Genomic DNA, 22,647 nt, shown 5'->3' with positions numbered 1-22,647 from the left:
CAACCGCTACCAGCAGCAGCATCCGGGAATCAGTTAGAAATGTAAAGTTTTGGGCTCCGCCTCAGACCTACTGAATCAGAAACTCTGTGGGACCCAGCACTGAGGTGATTCTGATGCACACTACAGTTTGAGATCCAATAGCATCATCTAAAAGAGGAATGCTGTCAATACTGTACTCTACTTTCTCTTCTAATATGCTTGTCACTGACTCTGTAGCTATTTTTAAGTGTCTCAGTAACAGTATGAACTGTAATAGTTTTGACTGGCAGGAGTACAAGTTTGAACAAACCTCTGTTTTGCTCCCTTCTCTGACTTCATTTCCCAATAGATGAACTGACCAATATAGTCCTCTAGTGCATGTGCAGCCAATAAAAATGTTATGATTATTAAAAATGAAAAAAATCCCTGTGAAAATAATCATTAAACTTACATGTCAAATTTATGAAATGAACATGAACCAAATTGCTCCATCATATCTTCCTCTGAAACTGTCAAACAGCCTACAGAACTATATTTTAAGCTTCCTAAATCCTAAGGAAATTGTTTTCATCCATTTCCATTCTTCTCCAATAGTTTCAGTTATCTGCTAATCTCTTCTCTCATTTTAACTCAATTCGGAAACTTTAGATTGAGCATCTCTTATGAAATACTCCCCAGACCTTGTGAGCTGGGCACAGATGAAAGATAACCCCTGTGTCCCCACATTTCCTATACTCTGTAGACAGAAGGCAGCATGAGGCTCTTTGATACCAGGCAGGATGTGGAATCCTGAGAGCCAGAACAGAGGAAACAAGCAAAGGGCTGAAGGAGCCCAGAGGGAAAAGAAGCCAATCCTGACTGCCCCCTAGCTGCCCTATTTTTTGGCCTATGTTGACACACTTCTCGAAAGTCTGGTGTAGGTCCACGGTTTCCATTGCTTCATCACTTACTTCCTCCTCACTCCCTTGCAACACAGTTCCCAACTTCAACACTTCAGTATTCTCCATGGTATTTGATCCCTCTGCTCTTTCCTTCCCACTGTGCTACAGGAGTGCCTCTCAAGGGAGGAGGAGGGCATATCAGAATTGCCTGTGGGGCTTTGTCAGCCTCCACCTCAGAATCACCTCAGTCAGTGGTTCTCAACCACTGCACATGAAAATCATGTAGAGAGCTTTTAAAAGATACCAGTGCCCAGGCCCCCAGCTGTGGTGGCTTTGTATTATGTCAACTTGGCTAGGTTGAACAACATTTCCCAGAATTCCCTTCCCAGTTAGGGTGGACCACAAGAGAGATTTGGGGGAGATTTGGAGGGCGGAAATGAAGCAACAGCCATTCCGTAGCTGTCATACATTGTCATTTATCTGCTAGTGCATCTCGTCAGCATAAACCAGCAACCCGACCTGCACCTGCTCTACTTTCCCCTACATCCTCCTTCAACTGCTCCAACTCCCGGGCCAGGTGTGTGTGTTTAGCTCTGTGACAGAGGGCCCTGTCTTCTGTAGGACACCCACTCCACCCAGGTCAGAGGCAACAAGAACTGACATGGGTTTTAGTCCAAAGTCCATCATAACGGGGCCCAGCTGCTTCTTGCTCTCCCTACTTGACATCTATCTTCCCTTCCTGCCTGCCTGTCCTGTGGACTTCAAGCTTCAGCATCAGACACACAACACCACCTTACAGAGACTGCTTAACCAGCTCCACAAGTGCATAAGGTCAAATCGCTTTATATACAAGGAGGTTTCTTCAGTTGAAACTTGCCTGATAAACCACTCCAGACCAATTATGTGAGAAGTGAGGCCCGAACATGAGTATTTGTTAAAAGCTTGCCAGGTGCTTCTAACATGGTTAAATACCACCGACCCTCGAGTGAAAAGCTCCACATCCCATTGCAAATCTATGCCAGAGTAAGCCAGTATAGTTAATGGAATGAATACCTCCCTCACTCCCACACCTCCTGCCCCACCAGCTAGAACTGAGAAAGATTTAAAATCCTGTTCTGCCCCACCCTACGTATTTTTTCTACTTTACTCCTTTTTCTTTTCCATAAATACAGCCCCTATCCACCTGACAGATCACTGCACTCTCCCCGTCTCTAGCCTTTCCTCCCTCCATTTCACCCCACTGCTCCCAGCCTGATCTGGAAAAGTACTCATAACATTCTTCCATGTTCAAAGGCTTTCAGCAGCTCCCTGTACACCAGGAGATCAAGTCTACCCTCCTTACCTGGCATTCAAAGTTCTCCAGACTCCAGCTTCTTCCCACCTGGCCAGCCTATCCCTTCACTCCCTTCCCAAAGGGAACTTATCCTTGAGTGCCTTCCAAACCTCCATCAGCCCGAAGGAGAATAAAGCAGTGGCCATACAATGAAAAGGGAAAGGGCCTTCTCTGGCCTCCTGAGATTCTGCCTAAGAACCAAGGCCACTAGCCAGGTAACATCCTATACATACCTCACCACACCAAACCACCTCTCTCTCTCCTTCCCCTTCCTTCTCAGCACCACAGCTGCCTCCCACCTAAATTAAGGGTAATTAACACATACACATTTGACTTACTGTATAAGAGGTGGAAAGAAAGTAAAACACAAATTCCTTTGAGGAGATGCCCTTGACACTTTAATAAGCAGCGCTGACCCCTTCTTTCCTGTCCAATTAATGCTGCTGCTGCCACTGTGATCCTCTCCCCAGAGCTCAAGAAGGAAGACTGTATTTAGTTGATTCTCCACAACAGAAATACAGCCTGAACAAAGAGGGATCTTCACACTCCCCTCCCAGCATAGAAATTTCAAAGCCAATAAGGCCGGGGTTCTCTACAGGAGAATATGAACTGGCTTTGAAATTTCCTTGCTGAACATAGACAATTTCCTTATCCGGGGCATCTCCTACTTGCTTCTTGGAAAGGCGGCCTTACACACAGTTAAGGCATTTGCCCTCAAAGCTGTCTTTCCTCAAACACCAAGAGACTGAGAAAATGGTACTGAAGCACTGAATAAAGACCCTTACCCCATGTTTTTTCTATGGTGGGTCCCCCAGTTATATAATATTAATATGCAAAGTAGGTATTTGACACCTCCCAAGGCCTACATCTTGGAGTTTGTTTTAATTTTTTGCTTTTGCCTTTTTTGTTACCCATTCATGTGCTAATGTTTGCATTGGAAATGTTTTCTCTAGATTTCTGCACAAAAATACTCACCCGTATTTCTCTGCAAGTTCTCTGGCTTCCTCCTCTTTTACCACTCTCTGGTCTTCCAGATCACTTTTGTTTCCACATAACACTATATCTGGGTTTTCACAATATGCATGCATTTGTAGCTGGCCTATTAAATTAAGAAGATAAGAAAATTTATTATAGGTAAATAATATAAGCGTATGATCAATGGAGAATATACACCAAAGTGCTTTGGAAACTGTAAATGGATATAGAGATATAAGGAACTGATATAATGCTTTCAAAGCATCCATAACCTAATCTGTAAAACTGAATGGACGGGGCATTCATCCTGTCCTTGAGCATGTACCCCAGCTTATTTACGTCAGCGAAGAATGGGAAAATTTGCTAACCCTCCAAAAGTGTGCGTGTGCACACATATGCACATGTGCGCGCGCACACACACAGCATATGGCTATCATTTTTATGAAGGGCATTTGAAAAAAAAACTTGGAGGATTTCCTAGTGCTTATTGCTAATCTTAAAGCACTGTTTTTATATACCCTCTCTCCAAAGCAATAACATCTTTAAAAGAACTGTTCCTATAAACCAGCCTGTTTCTATCTGAAATGTTTTCACATTTTTCTATTATCCTAAAGCAGAATCAAGAAAACAAACAAGACATGGGATTAAACGAAGAGAGAAAATCCAGAATAAATAGTAAATGATCCTGTCACCAGAACCAAGAAGCAGCATAGATTACAATTCTTACTCCACAGCTTTTACTTCTTTTCACCTAAAAACCTGTAAATAGCCATAATTTTTTAAAAGCAATTAAATCAAACAAAAGAGCTTCACTAAGCTAAATAGTTTAATCTCCCAAAGAAGGAAAATAAAGTCTTATTTCTTACTCATCACATCCCATAATGAAATTAAAGCAGCCCAAACTTTCACAATAAGATATCCCCCTAAGTTTATGGACTAATTTATTTTTATTATGGTTAAGCGGAGGAGTGTTGAGATGTTAGTTCCTCATTATGAAGACATGTCCATCATGTCTTAGCAAGAGAAAGTCAAGTTGAGAAGCATTTGCTGAGCATTAACATGGGCCTGATACTTGGTGTAGAATTTCAGGGCTCTGACCTTTGCCCTCAAGGGAAAACTGAGGAAACAAGACCTATATAGGCAAGACCAACTGTGTACTGTTTCCTATAACAGCCATGCCCTTTCTTTCCTCCAGGATGTTACACTTGCTGTCCCCACACCCTTGAATTCCCAACCACAACCTTCCTTCAGGGAACCACCTCGCTTTCTTTAAGACTTGCCTCTCAGTTACCTCTACTGTGAAACCTTTCTGGTCTCCAGAGTGGCTCTGTGCTCTGTTAACACCTTATATGTCCTGTGTCATGGTTACGAGCATGAACTCAGGACCTAAGGTGTCTAAGGCTGAATCCTGGCTCAGCCATTTACTAGCTGTGTGACCCTGAGGAAGTTATTTGATTACTCTGTGCTTCAGTTTCCCCATCTATAAATAGCGAAAATCATGGTACTTTCTTCAAAGGGTTAAGGTGAGGATTAAATGAGTTAACTCAATAATTCTTCAAGTAAGGTCCATGGACCAGCAGCCTTACTGTCACCTGGGAACTTGCTAGAAAAGCAAATTCTCAGGTCCCACCCCAGATCCAATGAATCAGGAATGCTGGGTACATGGTCCAGAATCTGTGTTTTAACAAGACCTCTGGGTGATCCAGATGCACATTCACACTTGAGAACCACTAAGGTAATATATTAAAGGATTTAGAAATGCCATGTAAGTATTACCAATAACAATGTTTAATAGTGGTTATTTTGGGGAGTCTGGGAGGTGTGATTATTGGTGGTTTTTCTTTTTTCCCAATTTTTCTACAAAGACTGAATTACTTACATAAAAAGTAAATTAATTGATTACTTTAAAAATCTCACAGTGAAAAAAGGCCCATCCGTAAGTAACTACAACGTGAGGCAGTGTGTGATAGGGACCTATAATTAGTAAAAAATGTAACAGGAGTTAGGAGGACAGAAAAATCCAACTAAAGGTATCACAGGAAATTTCACAGAGATCACTTTTTTCCAGTTTCTAAATATTAAGTAGAACTCTTAAAAAAATGTTAAAGAAAAAATGGAGGTGAGTGTTGGGAGAGCTTTTCAGACAGATGGAATAATAGGAATAAAAATATAGAGGCAAAAACATGTTGGGCTCCTATACCATTTATGTGAAGCTACAGAAGAAAAGTTTAGAAATTTAGACTACTTTAAAGTTTCCTTACAAAATATGCTGCCACTAGACAAGGAATGACTATGGGCATGACTTGCTTATCCTCTGAGTTCTAGGAAGACAGGTGAGTGGATACAACACTAACTGATCCTTTCAGATTTCAAATTTAAGCCCAGACGACTCAGCTCTCTGTTCAGTCTCCTAAACTCAGCAGGCCTTACCTCTGGACTCTCATCCTCTTCCCAGGAGGCAGGGAGAGATTTGGGGTCAAGAAAGAAGGGACTAGCATGCAGCTCTGGAGAAGCAAAGGGAGGGGGCAGACCTGTTCTCCTCTCCCTCCGGCCATCAGGGCCCAGGAGTCAGCTACTTGTTTAATGCAACAATGCCTCTGTTCTCATATGCATCATTTATATACATATATTTTTTTTAACTACTATTTTGACAAAAAAAGAGAAATGAATGGTCCCCATAATACTCAAAATGGTAACAGGCAGAGGAAAAATTAAATGCATAGAAATTAACAAATTTGTATTTGTAATTAAGATTTGATATTACCACCTCTGACACTGACCATTATACCTTTTTTTAGAAATGGAGTTGAGAGGAGGAGGATACTTTCCATTGAAGATATGTAATCTTCAATATGCCTAAGTTTTCCTTACCTAATTGGGCAATAAGGAATCTTTTACACTATGAGGAAAACAAAATAAAATACATGCATACACATAATTCCACAAAATTTTGTTCTTTACCTAACTAGCTATAAAGCCCAGATGGGCAAGATTTATCTGCCTCAGGGTTTTTACTTCTATCTGTGAAAAACAGGTGGGTTGATGATCTTCAATGGTAAGATTCTACAACCACATCTCTAATAATGGTCTTTATAAAGTGCTTGACTTAAGAAAGCCCCAGAACTTCTTCTGATGATGCAAAGGAGAGGATGATGAGCAAGAGCTGAGGATAAGGGACTAGAAATAGCCACCACCATTCAGCTGTAAGGGAAATAATGAGGTGTGCAATACATTTAACAAAGTGAAGCCCAGTAAGCATAATTAAATTCGGGAACCTATATTTAAAGTATTAAACAGCTCTTCAACTCTTAGTAATCAACTTAGTTGAGAAAGAGCATAAAAGGCCACTGAACTGAAAGCCAAAAGCTCCACATCCTTGGCTAAATCTGTTACTCTTTAAGGCTCAGTGTCCTCATCCTAAAATAAGGACACACCACCTGCCTGAATCTCCTCACGGGGTGGTTGTGAGGATCAGATACAAAGTATGTGAAAATGCTTTGAAAACCACAATACACGACAAAAATTACTTATTTAAAACCTCATTTTTTAAAATAAGGTTTTCTACCACCGAAACCACAGCCAATTACCCTTTCATAATACCAAAACACCAAGTGATGTTTAAGCAGTAGGAATTTTTAAGTGTTTTCATTGTAAAGATTTGGATGTTAAGAATTTCATGACCTTCCCCAATAGATTCTCTAGGTTTACACCACTACAACCAATAGAGGAAAATGTACATTTGCAAGCTGTTATTTGGTCAAGTAGCGGGATTTTAAATGGCTACTAATTAATTGTTTAAGAGATTAAGATCTCTCCAAACAGCCAAAATGAAGCTTATATATATTGTGCTGGGGACCAGTTTTGCCAATGCAATTCTAGAGTTTTCCATGATGGGCTTCTCCCGGCAAATGCACTGGCCCTAAAAGCAGAGAAAGGGCCTTTAAGTACAGAAGAGACATGGAGCCAGGGGTAGGATCCATTAAGCCTTCAAAAGGTATTTACGTCTATGTAACATATGTTTGAAACCCTGGAGTGGTACAAGAATTGATAGCACACGATAGACAAGCAGTTACTTAGAGCTTTAACATCTCTAGGCTTCTATTTCCTCATCAATAAAAGTGGGGCTAAGGGGCCCCTCTGGGGAAAAGGCTAATTACGAAGGTACTTGGAAAGTGCTGCCTTGTACCTGGAGTGTAGGAAGTACTCAACAAATCAAAGTACATATTACTAGGAAAAGCAGAGTATTTCAGTTATCTTTGCCCAAAACTAAAAACCTAGCTTCTTTAAACAGCATTTTAAATAGCACTAGGAGTTCCTCCAAAACAATTTATGACATAAGTAGAATATGAGAGGGCGTTTTATTGTGAGGAGCGGGGAGTGAGAGGAAGGGAAACAAAAACACTTACTTATCCAGTTTCTGACATTGAGGAAACTTTGCTCATTTGTCAGGTCAAAAAGCAGAAGAAACCCCATAGCATCTCTGAAGAATGCTGTTGTCAAACTACGAAACCTGGGAACATAAAAGCAGACTGGTCACCTAAACCATGGCCCCGGTCCTGAAATAGAAAGCTACCAGCAGTGCCCTCAGCCTCTTACAATCGTTCACCAATAACAAACTAGATGTTTAATAACATGCCATTGTTACCAATAACTTCACATTATATATGCATATTGTAGCTCTTAGTTACATAAGATTTAGTGAATTATGCAATGACAAATTATGCTGTTAGGATAAAATTATAATCAATGATATCAAATATCTTAGAAAATACAGTAAAGAGATATTTAGAGCAAGAAAGAATATTTGAAAATATATCTACATTTTATAAAATGCCAACGATTATCAAAGCTATTCTTGGAATTTTCTTTTAAAATAAAAACAATCTGTGTAAATTGAAAATTAAAAAAAAAACAAATTAGATGATATTCCAAAAGTGTCTAAGACAGTTATTTATCACTTCCATAAGTTTATGTGTTAATAGACCACGTGATTTGAAAACCCAGCCTGCTGGACAGGGATGACAGGTACTAGCTTGTGATCCCTTAGTTTCAGCCAAGAATTTATTGTACAATTAAGAGTTAATTAGCCCCAAAGCAATGGTGCTTGCCATGTACGTTTTCCTTGTCCTGTGAAAGCTTGGCTTGACATTACAGTGTGTTCCATGACCTTTAATTCAGGCTCTACAGAAATCTCTTATCTCTGATAACCATGTATTTGGCTTTAAGGTGGGGGAAGCACTGACTCAGGCCCTATCCTTTCTTGGTATTCACTCTTCCAGGGCTTTCTGGCTTTCTCCTGCTATCTCCCCCTCTCTCTCCCTCTAACAGCCAGTTTCCTCTTAATTTGCCTTTATGCAAAACCTACGACTGACAGGCAAAGGCTCCAGGGAAGAAAATACTCGTATGAATTTGTCATCTAATCTGCTATTTTAAGGTTTCTCAAATATTTCTAATCAATGTTTTTACAAAAAGAGTCTTCATCTTTTAGAAATATATATGAAAATTGTTATGAATGAAATAATCTGATATTTGGAATTTGCTTCAAAATAATTTGGGGGAGGGAGTGAGAAGAGGTGAGGGGTACACATGAAATAAGATTGGCCACAACCTGATGACTGTTGAAACTGGAAAATGAGTACATGAGTTCATTATACAATCCTCTCTGCTTTTGTACATACTTGGAATTTTCTATAATAAAAAGTTAAAAAACAAAGAAAATTCTTCAAGGAAACTGTGAGAGAAAACAGAAGCTGTAGCAAACTAAAAGCAACTTTATATCAAGATTTCAGGTAACTAATTTTGGTCAAGCAACTTCTGACCATCTGAGTTCATGCCAACCAGATTTTCCACTAGGTTTCAACAATCAGGTAAGAATAATGCATGTAACTCCAAAGCTTTCTTTGTGGCTGAGTAAATAGCAAAAGTTAATGGAGAAAAGTGTACAAGCCTTAAAAAAAAGAAGAAAGAAAAAATCCACACATAAGATGATCCGTTTTGAAAAGGATTCATTTTTCCTTTGACTTTGTATGAAATAAAGCAACCACTATCACCTCAAACTGATAAATTTCCTGCTAATTTGGCAGCATGTGTTATCCAGGTGCAAATAAACTAATCAGCTGGCCTTTTCCTGCTTAGGTCGCTGTGTGAAGAGCAAAGCTGTTTTTCCCTTTCCTCCAGTAAGGAGCACGTAACTGAAGATTCTCATACCTCTCCTGCCCTGCTGTGTCCCATAACTGCAGGTGGATTCTCTGGCCTCTGCCAACAGCTCCATCTGGCCCATTGGCTCTGTACACCTAAAATAGCAAAATGAAAGAGAAAAAGAAAACTTCTGAGACCCGTGAACTCTTCTCACGTTCCTATTCAGTACAACTCACCTAAGCATCTAAACTTCTAAAGAAAATCTCATCTGGAATACAACCTTGTTTGTATTTTATTCCAAATAATTGTCTTTGTATAATACAATAATTTGTATCAGTATATGTACACATTACATATTTTATAAATATATTATGAAATACATAAATAATACGTAATTTATATAAAAATAATAATCAGCTCACCTTTCCTCAAAGTTTCCTCAGATTACTAGTTTCAGGAAATATTACCTTTCTATGACTTCTCCCTATATCATCTTTAAAAAGTATTCTTAAAACAATTTTATAGGAAGCACTTCTGAAATGGCAGAGAAAGCACCTCTGAAAACATCTTCTTCCATAAAAGCAATGAAAACACTGTCAAAAACTGTCAAAATCAACTTTTTCAGAACTCCGAAAATTAGTAAATGCTTGCAACATTCCAAGGAACATTTATTCAATACAAGTGGCTATCAGTAAAAACAGTAAGTTTTGTGCTGTTTTAGTTTGTCCTATTCCTATCCCCCTCTTCCTAGCTCCACAGGAGCCTTCAAAACCAACAGATGCACAGCTATGGTAGCTGTGAGAACCATCAGCACAGAAGCCACTGTAGGCAGTGGAGGCAGAAGAGGTTTGGAGTTCTCCAAACGTCTCATCCCCAGAGAACAGTGTGAAGCTGCCTGTAAAGCTCCATTCCCAGGCCTTGTCTTTATTTTACCTTACTTGGAGCTTGCTCTACGAGAATGGCCCTATCCTCACAGCATTTGACATGACAACATGACAACAATCAGCAGCAATTATTTAACATCACAGCTACCTGAGGCAGCAATACCAGTTGTGGCTAACAAAAGTCTAGTCAAAAAACTAAAAGAGAAAAAGTAGAAAATGAGATGTCCATAGGGAGATTTGAAAAGCTCCAAAATATTCCTTGGAATCTACTAGGCCATGCTCCTGTGCAGGGCTGTACATATGCCCAGGAAAGACCTGAAAAGACCCTAATCTATCACCTGTGGCTGACCTTGGGGATCTTCACACACAGAAAGGGAAGGCTAAGGCCGAGTTGTAAACTTCCTGAAAGAGCATTAAGCACATGTCCCAACACACACGTAGAGCCCCTCAGGAAAAGCTGAGAGACTTACTGGATCAAGAAATTTAAGAAACTCTCTGTCTACTCATCAGCTGACCACTAAGTTAACTGAGCAGAGACTTAGTAGCTGCACACAAGAAAGAATACAGATTTCACAGAATTATCCTAGGAATGTCACTAAACAAACAGCAGCCGCAACAACAAAATAAACAGCAAAAAAACAAGAAACCCTTAGAGGGGAGAGGAATCTGATTTCCAGAGTTGCCACTTTGTATTATTTAAAATGTCTAGTTTTCAACAAAATTTATGAGACACACAAAGAAAGAGGAACGTATGGCCCATACACATGGAAAAAAGGAACCAACAGAAACCATTCCTAAGGAAGCCCAGATCTTGAACTTACCAAAGACTTTCAATCAGCTGTTATAAATATATTCAAAGAACTAAAGGAAATCATGTCTATAGAATTAAAGAAAAGTATGAGAATAATGCCTCACTAAATAGAGAATGTCAATAAAGAGATATTACAAAAAGATGTAAATAGAAATTCTGAATTTGAAAAGTACAATATCTAAAATACACTATTCACTATAACATTCACTGGTAGGGCTCAATAACAGACTTGAACTGGCAGAAGAAATAATCATTGAATTTGAAGATAGGTCAATTGAGATTATCTAGTCTAAGGAACAGAAAGAAAAAAAGAATGAAGAAAAGTGAAGAGAATCTCAGAGACCTATGGAACACCATCAAACATACCAACATATGCATACTGGAAATCCTATAAAAAGAGGAGAGCTAGAAAGATGCAGAAAAAATATTTGAAGAAATGATATCCAAAACCTCCCAAATTTGATGAAAAACATTCATCTGCACATTCAAGAAACTCAGTGATCTCCATGAAGGATAAACTCATAAAGATTCACTAGTTATATCATCATCAAACTGTCAAATCCAAAGACAAACAGAATCTTAAAAGCAGGAAGTGAAAAGATAGTGCTTCAGGCTGACATGAAAGGACACCAGGCAGTAATTCAAATCCACACAAAAAAATAAAGAGCAACAGTAAAAGTAACTACATGGGTAAATATAAAAGACAATATAAACATATTTTTGTAACTCTTTTCTTCCATTGATTAAAATACAATTTCATAAGTAATAATTATAAATCTGTATTGAATATATATGCATAAAGATGTAATTTGTACGACAATAGTAGCACAAAGGGTGGGAGGAGAAGGAAATGGAACCACATAAGAGCAAAGTTTTATACAGTATTGAAATTAAGTTGGTATTAATTGAAACTAGATTGTTAAAAATTAAGATAAGAATTGTAACCCCCAAGGGAACTGTTAAGAAAATGACACAAGGGGGCCGGCCCCATGGCCAAGTGGTTAAGTTTGTGCGCTCCGCTGCAGGCAGCCCAGTGTTTCATCGGTTCGAATCCTGGGCACGGACATGGCACTGTTCATTGAGCCATGCTGAGGCGGGATCCCACATGCCACAATTAGAAGGTCCCACAACTAAGAATATACAACTATGTACCGGGGGCTTTGGGGAGAAAAAGGAAAAAAATAATATCTTTAAAAAAAAAAATGACTCAAAAATATATAGTAAAAAAATGACAAGGGAATTAAAATGGTATACTAGAAAATATCTATATAATAAAAAATAAAGCAGTCATGGGGAAATAGAGGAACAAAAAAGGACATAAGATATATAGAAAGCAAGTAGTAAAATAGCAGACATAAATCCTATCTTATCAGTAACTACAGTAAATGTAAATGGGTTAAAAACTTCAAAGGAAAGGCAGAGATTGGCCTTTGTAGTATAAAACAAAATAGTAAAAAACAAGTTGAGAGAAGTATGGAAATTAATAAAAGAAACCTTAACTAAATCAGAGTTGGGAAAGCCTGTAGGGAGAGCTCTCATGCCCTATCACACATTGTCAGTTACACCAAACAGAGAGAGACTTAAACTTGCGTCTTGGACAGGAAGTATACTTTATGTATATACTAGAATTGAAAAGATAAGTGAATATATTTTAGACAATCAGAGCTGGTTTTTTTACTGGTGGAGAAAGAAATTACAAATAAGGAGAGGGGAAACCTAAAATGAACCTTGAGGTGTAGAATTGAAATCAGATGTATCAGTGTAACTCATGGTTTTCAATATGCCTATATAGATGGATACAGAAATAGAGATGTGTGTATTGCGGGTTAGTGTACATACATAGAGTTCCTGTTAACTCTCATGATTCTATGAGTTGACTAGGTGGTTCTCCTGTTGTGCCTGTGGTGCTGGGATGGCAGCAGTCATCTGGAGGGTTGATTGAGCTGGAACATCCAGGATGGCTCAGCGGATGGTGTCTGTCAGCTGGGAGTTCAACTGGGGCTGTCAACCAGAGTGCTGCCTCTACTTGGTCTCTCTACTGGTGGCTGGGGTTTCTCATGGCATGACATCTGGGTTTCAAGAGAGTATCCTAAGAGGGAGCATTCCAAGAAAGCCAAGTGGAGACTGAAAAGCTTCTTATGTTCTAGTCTCAGAAGTTATGCAATGTCACTTCCACCTCATTTTATTGATCAAAAAGAAAGTCTTGGAGGTATGGGATAGCAATTCTGAAACTATATATATCTTATTCTATCAAAGACATTAGCAAGGCAGTTGGTGAAATTTAAATAATTGCTGTAATTTAGATAATTTGTATCAATGATAATTTCTTGATTTTGATAGTTGTAGTATAGTTATATAGGAGAGTATCCTTTGATATAGGACTTTGTACAACACTGTAAACCAACTAAACATAACAGACATCTATAGAACACATCATTCAACAATGGCAGGATACACAATCTTCTCAGGTAAACAAGAAACATTCTCAAGGACAGATCATATGTTAGGTCATAAAATAAGCCTCAATAAATTTGAAAGACTGAAATCATACAAAGTATGTTCTCCAACCACAATGGAGTAAAATTAGAAATCATTAACAGAATTTTGGAAAATTCACAAATACGTGGAAATTAAAGAACACAGTCTTAATAACCAATGGGTCAAAGAAGAAACACAAGGGAAACTAGAAAATACTTTTAGGTGAATGAAAACAAAAGCACAATATACAAAAAATTATCAAATGAAGCTAAAACAGTGCTCAGAGGGAAATTTACAGCAGTATACAGCTATATTAAAAAAGAAGAAAGATATCATATCAATAACTTAACCTTCAACCTTAAGAAATTAGAAAAATAAGAGTAAGCTAAACCCAAAGGAAGCAGAAGGAAAGACATAATAAATATTAGAGTGGAAATAAATGATCTTTTCTTGGAAAAGATCAACAAAATTGATAAACCTTTAGCTAGACTGACCAAGGATAAAAACAGAAAACTCAAATTCATAAAATCAGAAGTGAAAGAAAGGACAACACTACCAATCTTACAGAAATAAAAAGATTATAAAGGAATACTAGAAAAATTGTATGCCAAAAATTAGATAATCTAAAACAAATAGAGAAATTCCTAGACACAAACAACTGAAACTAACTCAAGAAGAGACAGAAAATTTAAATAGACACATAACCAACAAGGAAACTGAATTTGTACTAAAAAAAAAAACTTCCTGCAAAGAAAAGGCCAGGCCCAAATGTCTTCACTGGAGAATTCAACCAAATGTTTAGAGAAGAATTAACACTGATCCTTCCCAAACTCTTCCAAAATCTAGAAAGACAGATACACTTTCCAATTCATTTTATGAGGTCAATACTACCCTGATCTCAAAACCAAAGATATCATGAGGAAAAAAAAAAATCTACAGACCAATATCCATTCTGAATATAGACACCAAAATACCAGCAAACAGAATCCAGCAACATACAAAAAGGATTATACACCCTGACCAAGTGAAACTGATCACAGGAACAGCAAGGTTGATTTAACATACAAAAATCAATCAATATAATACATCATGGTAATAAAAAACTAAAATCACGTAAGTTCCTCAATAGATGCAGAAAAAGCATTGAAAAAAATCCAACATCTTTCATGATAAAAACACTCAACAAATTAGAAATGGAAGAGAACATCCTCAACCTGATAAACAGCATCTATGAAAACCCACAGCTTATAGTACACTTAATGCTGAACATCTGACTGCTTTCTCCCTAAGATCAAAAACAAGACAGGATGTTCTCTCTCATCATTCCTATTCAATATTTTACTAGAGGTTCTCACCAGGACAATTAGGACAGAAAAAGAAATAAAACATATCCAAATTGGAAAGGAAGAAGTAAAACAGAAGATGACATGCTCTTGTATTTAGAAAATCCTAAGGAATAAACAGACACACACACTCACGATTAGAACTGATAAGTTCAGCAAGGTTCCAGTATATAAGATCAATTTCCAAATAAATCATATTTCTATATACTGGCAATGAACAATTCCAAAATGAAATTAAGAAAACAATTTACAGGGGCTGGTCCCATGGCCAAGTGGTTAAGTTCGCCCACTCCACCTGGGTGGCCTGGGGTTTCACTGGTTTGGATCCTGGGCGCAGACATGGCACTGCTCATGAGGCCACGTTGAGGTGGCATCCCACATGCCACAACTAGAAGGACCCACAACTAAAATATATAATTATGTACTGGGGGGATTTGGGGAGAAAAAAGCAGAAAAAAAAAAAGAAGATTGGCAACAGTTGTTAGCTCAGGTGCCAATCTTTAAGAAAAAAAAAATTTACAATAGCATAAAAAAGATTAAGATATTTAAGAATAAATTTAGCAAATAAGGTAAAACTAATACTCTGAAAGCTATAGAACATTGGTGAAAAAAATTACAGATCTAAATAAATGGAAAAACATCCATGTTTATGGATCAGAAGATTGTTAAGATACCAATACTTCTCCAAATTGAGCCATAGATTCAATGCAATCCCTGTCAGAATCTCAGCTAGCTTCTTGGTAGAAACTGACAAGCTGGCCCTAAAATTCATATGAAATTACAAGAAATCCAAAACAATCTTGAAAAAGATGGACAAAGTGGGAGGACTCATACTTCCCAATTTCAAAACTTACTACAAAGCTACAATAATCAAGATGTATAGTACTGGCATAAAGATAGACATATAGATTAGTGGAATAGAATTGAGAGTCCAAAAATAAACCCTTACATTAATGGTCAACAGATTTGCAACAAGGGTGCCAAGATCATTTAGGGAAAAATAAGAGTCTTTTCAACAAATGGTGCCGGGACAACTAGATACCCACACGCAAAAGGATGTAGTTGGACCCCAATTCACACCATACACAAAAATTAACTCAAATATGGATCATAAATCTAAATGGAAGAGCTAAAACTGTATATCATATATCTAATAAGAATATTTATGCAGAACATATAAAGAACTCTGAAAATCTAACAGAGAGACAAATAACCAACTTAGAAACAGGCAAAGGATCTTACTAGACATTTCTCCAAAGAAGATATACAAATGGCCAATCAGCATATGAAAAGATGATTACTCAACAACATTCATCATTAGAGAAATTCAAGTCAAACCTACAAAGCAAACTAAACAGATAGGCAAATGTTGACTCAAAGATTACATTTTTATATAGAAGGATGTGGAACTTACCACTCTCTTTTCCCTGAAATCAATGCCCACTGTTGTGATAAATTTGGAGTTAAATTTACCATCTGTGTACTGGTAAAGTACACTGGTCTTCCCCACTCCAGAGTCTCCCAAAGCTAAAAACTTGATGAGGTAATCATAGTCTCCATCAGACATAATGAAGAACTCAGTGGTTCACCTGCGAAATACAAACAAATGCATATTCACTAAAAATCCACTAGAAAATATTAGAATCCTCCATGAATGAAGTGACTTAGTTTAATATTCAGTTCAACAAGTACTTCTATATAACACCTGTATGCCTAAGGGTTCTGTGAAGAAAAGGTTAGATATTAGTCCCTGTCCCCAAGGACCTAATAATTTGCTAGATGAGATGCTACTGAAATAGTAAAGAACAGTTTAAATTTAACATGCATATTATAGTACTGTTATAATAGACAAAAATTCCAAGTGAGAATGATAATCAAGAAGATAACAGTCACTAAGTCTTATATGCAGATTACATAGAACAAAACTTAACAAAAGAAAGAAAGGAGGAAGGAGAATGTTATAGGAATAATAATAATTCTTAGCGTGCAAGTGGTTCCAATTCCTCTATTTTTTTCAAAGTGTCCTAGTGCCACCTCCTTGGCTTTTCTCTCGTTTTACTTGGACACCTAGGCAATTTCAATTATCCTGTTCATTTTCACATGTCATTATAGTTCCTTCAAAGTCAATGCTAAATTCACAAGTAAAATTTGGCTTGCAGCTTCCTTACATATTATTAGGTACCACGTATTAAATCAGGCTTTTCTGGAATATCACTGCTCACTGGAGAACTGAGTTCCAGATTTGAACAGTCACTGCTCAGAGACCATAGTTCCACAATGAAGGGCTCATTTATACTTGCCTTGCTATTCTAATAAGAAATGCTACCAATTCAGCTCTTCAATATTGATTAAAACAAAAGTCCATCTTAGAGAAGAAAAACTCTTTTTATCAGCAAGCCCTAATCATAGTTATTTTTTATTTTTGCAAACAGCACTTTCATGATTTGTTTTTATCCTCTAAATAGATTCAAACTATTCAAAATATCAGTCCGACTGAACATGTGGTCTGTCTCCAGGGAAGGCTTACTTCTTTTTATCCTCCCATTTCTAATAACAATAAACCCTCCTGAAAAGCAGAAAAATAATCAGCTATCCCATTACCACTGACAACTCTACCTGCCCATTCAAACATACATATTCACCCATCCACGCACACATCAGATGCCCTACATTAGACACTACTAATTTTCCTCTCATTGGCCTCTTTTCACCCAGCCCTATATCCAGAAACTTTGCCACAATACTCAATCCTTCCTATAGGATTATTTCTATAGATCCATAAAATTAATAAAAGCTCAGGGAATGACATTTACTGATTTTCAAGGTTGCTTCCCCCACCCCATACTTAATTTGGTGACTCACCTTATGCTCAAAAATCCTGAATGCTGAGCGCCAAGAACTGCTGCCATGTACTTCCTCAGAGTGCCTTAGTGTAGATCTGCGACCTCATATTTAGATATGGCTGGTCAGTTGAAAAGGGCAGAGCCTCTACAAACATTCATAATTCTATTTGCACACTATAAAGAGCAACACTTTACAGATGACGGCTTCCCTATGTTACAGCTTCTGTATTCACAGCTGCAGGTTGCCAGAATTAATGGTGTATAGCAGAATTCCTCTCTAAAAAATGACCACTGGGTACAAATAAATATTCTAGCATGTCATATCACAGCATCCCACTTGACTCCAAGTTGTTCAGAAATAAGAGCTAAGAATTGAAAAGCACATCCAGATAACATTCAATCATTTTGGGAGTTCTCCCTCAAAATGAATAAGGAACCAGAAAGCAACTCCAAATTCTGCAACGAGAATGATGCAAGCAGACACTGCGGCTATCTTACTTCCTCTTTACTTTTAATTTGAAAAAAGTTGGTCATTTCTCTAACTGTTTTTATATCATTTAAGGTACAGGAGAAAATGCTGTCACCAAAATCATCACTATTCTAGAACTTTCTAAACCCACTTGAGTGGAAATCAAAGACAGATGACACTATCTCCGCTGCACAATATTTATTGCGTTTAGTTATCATGTGAGAAGAATCACACACGTAAGTGTGTGATCTAATGATCTTCATGGGTTTTGTTTTCTATTCATGTTGATAGCAATACTTAACAGTTTGTTCCCAAACTAAGCCATCATAAAGGAAGTGTTAACAAACCAAATACCACAACTGAAGGTACAGATACCACTATCAATATTAATCATAGTCTGCACTCTTCAGACTGCACCTTTAGACAATTATCTGCCTTGCCGATCTGAAAATAAACGCTCAGACCTTTCATTCTCTGGGTTCAGTTTTCCAACGGATGAAAAAGAACCCAGAGAGGTTAACTCATTTGTACAGTCTGGAACATAGGTCTCCTAACTTCAAGTCCAACGTCCATTATACACCAAGCTTAATGTCAGTTACTCATATTTTTACAAATACATGTTGGGCTTAAAAGGACCAGGTATGATATCATACAAGGTAGCCTAACAGGAAACACATGACCTCTGAAGTCAAGCAGAGCTGTGTTGAATCCCATGTCTCCCACATATCAGCTACTCAGATGTCTTCGAGCCTTGGATTTTCAGGTTCCTATTCTATGAAAAAAAAGATAATGCACACTACCTTTTTACCATTATTCTAAGGAGTGAATAAGATACTCTTTGTGGAGTGCCCAGCACAATGCTTGGCACACTGAGTACTCAATAAATGTTAGATCACTCCCTTTTCCCCATTCTGGACCTATCTGACTGGCTCTGAAGACCTAGAACAATTTCTGAAATTGCCTGTGGGGAGCTCAAACCATATTTCTGCCAAAAAGATTGCTGACTGGCTCAAAGTAGTTTGCCCAGTCAACAAAGATAATTTTCAAATGAATTCTGATTTTGCTGGCTGGTTCAAACTATTTTCAATTCATTTTAAATAGATATGTCAATTTCAAAAGAGTTATGGCCAGCTTAAAAACAGGTGCAAATGTGTAGGGGCCAGCCCAGCGGCATGGCAGTTGGGTTCACGTGCTCTGCTTCGGCAGCCTGGTGTTCACCAGATCAGATCCTGGGCACAGACTTACACACCACTTATCAAGTCATGCTGTAGCAGGCGTCCCACATATAAAGCAGAGGAACATGGGCACAGATGTTAGCTCAGGGCCAATCTTCCTCAGCAAAAAGAGGAGGATTGATGGCAGCTGTTAGCTCAGGGCTAATGGGATTTTAAAAAAAAGGAAACAAACAGGTTCAAATGTGTATAAAACACTCCAATCCATTTTAAGAGGCTCATACGTGTTCAAAAGGATCTGAATGGTTCACACTAGTTTGGAGTAAAACAGCTGAGTTCAGAGACGTTCTACCTACAAAACCACTTCTGACTAATCTAAAACGACTTTGGCAAAACCAGATGTGCCTAACCAAAATCAGACCATTATTTGGGTCTGATTTTAACAGCTCCAATTGCTTCAGACTAGTTTTAGCTAGCTCAAATAAGTTCTGACCTGGATGAGCAGGTTCTGACTAGTTCACATAAGGTTTGATTGGTTCACAGCATATTTTACTGAATCAAGCTAGTGCTGACCAATGAAATCTATCTCCAACTGGGTCATACTCGCTCTAATTTTATCAGACTGCTTGTAACTAGTTCAAGTCACCTATAAAATGGTTTTTATTGGCCTAGTAGGGTAAAAACTGGTTCAAAATGATCATCAAAAGCACCAAAAGCAACAGTTTGGTGCTTTAAACTGGTACTTAACTAACAAACAAATTTGTACTTATAATTACCTCAACTGTAGACAGTCTTTACCCAAAAATTTATCTCCACCAGAGTCTAGTTTCTTTCTATACTTCAACAGCTTGTACGTGTTGAGTACAGTAAACAGGTTGGAAGAAAGGAGTACCAGCAGAGGAGCACACGATAAATAATAGGGAAAGGTGTGATGAGTGATCCAGGCTTCTTTGGTTGAGAACTGACCTCCCATTTTATCTCAGGGAGCTGGCAACAAAATATTAATCCATGATCCTACAATAAAATAGAGATTTCAACAGGGGAAAACGTTTAGCAAATCTAGAGGCTATACAGAATTTGTCCTAAATTGGTCACAATGACCAGGCTGGTTGGTGTTAACAGACACCAGAACTCCAAAGAGAAAAGAAATAAAAGGATTCAGGGAGCAGGCAGGTCTTCTGATAACAGAGATTCTTCAGGCTTTGGGAAGGGTATTGACAGTGATAGTTTCCTTATCTGCGCTTGTAATCAGTTAGTCAAAGCCTAGAATTAATGGAATCATTCCATCTTTCAGCAAAACATAATTCTAGCCCATAGCAAACTTCAACCCCAAACCCAGCCTGCAGTCCCATATGTGGTTGTCTCACCACCGCTTACCACCATGAGGTGAAGACAACTTAACGTTAAGTTTCAACTGCTGGTAGGTCTTCATATAGAACCATTTTCATAGCAAAAAAATATTTTTGTTTCTCATTTTTGTTCCTCAAGTCCTGAGCGGTGTTTCTGGGGCCTGTTCTCTAAAAAGAAAGGACTCCACTCCCCAAGTAGGGAAATAACAAATTATCTTTATGTTGGCATTTGAAAGCAGAAAGGGAAACAGGAAACACATACAGTGCAGAATTTTACATTTGGGGCACTGAAACAACATTTTGTACACAACATTTCCAGCAGGTACTCTAGCCTATTGATTCTTGGGAAGCCAGTTCATCAAGTCCCCCAGTTGCATTGCTCTTGCTAAACATGGGTCAGAAGTCTAGGTCAGGTGCCCACATGTCAAGCACTTTGTATGCATTAGTGCAACAATCCTCATCACAGCCCTAAAGGCAGGCGATACATATATGAGACACACTTCTTCTCTCAGAAGGATCTCAGTACAATTCTATCACAGACACCACAATGAGAGGACGAGTAAGTGGGTCTTGGGCAGTCTACCTACATGTTAACATGGGCTCAATTCCACCATATTGTGGAGACACAGAAAAAAGTGGAGGTTAAGAGCATGGACTCTAGAACCGAATCACCTGGATTTGAATCCAGGCATGTCACTTTAGAAAACTGAATCTCTCTTGGCTTGGGTTCCCCATCTTAAAAATGGGAATGATATCCTATTTTATTAATTATAGCGTGCATATGATTTCTTATTTTAACTTCTTTACAATTGGGATGCATCTTATATTTCACAGTCTTATAACTCATGACATCTTGCAATTGTCATTAAATGAGGTGGCGCTGGAGATACAGTTGTGTGAAAACTTTTCATTAGCATCTTCTAGCATGATCAAGAATGCACCATCAACACATTTTAGATTTTATGAAGCACACAGTAAACCTATCTCAGAGGGCTGCTGTGAAGATTCAATGAGTGCATATATACATATAAAGTTTAGAACAGTGCCTGGTACACAGTAAGTCCCATATAAGTATTAACTGCTATTATCATCATCATCTAGCAATCTAGCTTCCAAGGGTCAATATGCAGCCAATATTCCTCTCTTTCCTAGAACTAGGAGAAAGAATTGAGCCCCAAAACTAAAAATTAATAAAATAAAAAATAAGGATCTATGAAGAGCACTTGGACCTAAAGCCACTTCTTTAAACTCTATACCTCCTTCAGGAAGTAGCATCTAAATGCCTCAAGGACATGTCTTCTAAAAAGCCAAGAACGGAGGCCAGCCCAGTGGCACAGCAGTTAAGTTTGCATGTTCTGCTTCAGCGGCCTGGGGTTCACCGGTTCGGATCCCGGGTGTGGACATGGCACTACTTGGTGAGCCATGCTGTGGCAGACGTCCTACGTATAAAGTAGAGGAAGATGGGCATGGATGTTAGCTCAGGGCCAGTCTTCCTCAGCAAAGAGAGGAGGATTGGCAGCGGATGTTAGCTCAGGGCTAATCTTCCTCAAAAAAAAAAAAAAGTCAAGAATGCCCCCAATTTGGGACCTGCAAAAGACTTTCTTATTCAATTCACTTCTATCTCTCCTCCTTACACAAATATTTTTTCAAAGTGCTCTCCACCCTCACTCTCATCAGATTAACACTAGAAAGCAAGGAACACCCAGTTCCTCAACATATACTACCTGGTGATAATTGCCTGGTGAGAGAAAGTCAATGATCTTCTTCCTTCTTTAGAAAATAAAATGTATTTTAATTGTCTTCCAAGGAATAAGACAGAAGAGAGTGGTTTTAGTTCAGAGCAAAAATGAAAGATCTATTTCTCTCTCACACACAACACACACAGACACACATCCCCACTTCATAACCCAAAGTCTCCATGAAGCTTCCTATTAAAGTTGATCAGACTCCAAACTTAGGATCCCCTATCATTGGGCAGAATCATTCTAGAAC

At 38.2% G+C, this 22,647-nt stretch overlaps 1 protein-coding gene across 5 annotated transcripts in view; it reads right to left on the bottom strand.

The window, feature by feature from the left end:
• RAB27A (RAB27A, member RAS oncogene family) overlaps positions 1-22,647 on the bottom strand; it is a 65,493-nt gene that overhangs the window by 9,143 nt on the left and 33,703 nt on the right. For 4 of the 5 annotated variants that reach the window (XM_005603040.4, XM_001501029.7, XM_070236333.1 and 1 more), the window contains 4 exons: positions 16,237-16,411; positions 9,376-9,461; positions 7,575-7,678; positions 3,169-3,292 (listed from right to left, as the gene is read on the bottom strand). In XM_005603040.4, coding sequence (XP_005603097.2) covers positions 3,169-3,292; positions 7,575-7,678; positions 9,376-9,461; positions 16,237-16,389 — 467 coding nt within the window. In that variant the 5' untranslated portion in view covers positions 16,390-16,411. Of the gene's footprint in view, positions 1-3,168; positions 3,293-7,574; positions 7,679-9,375; positions 9,462-16,236; positions 16,412-17,684; positions 18,309-22,647 lie in introns of those variants that run through there. The other variant, XM_023617022.2, reaches the window with a different exon arrangement.

Source organism: Equus caballus, chromosome 1 (assembly GCF_041296265.1).
Source record: "Equus caballus isolate H_3958 breed thoroughbred chromosome 1, TB-T2T, whole genome shotgun sequence".
Classification (NCBI taxonomy): Eukaryota; Metazoa; Chordata; class Mammalia; order Perissodactyla; family Equidae; genus Equus; species Equus caballus.
Note: the sequence above shows the minus strand (reverse complement) of the source record. Positions and strands in the feature narration are given on the sequence as shown.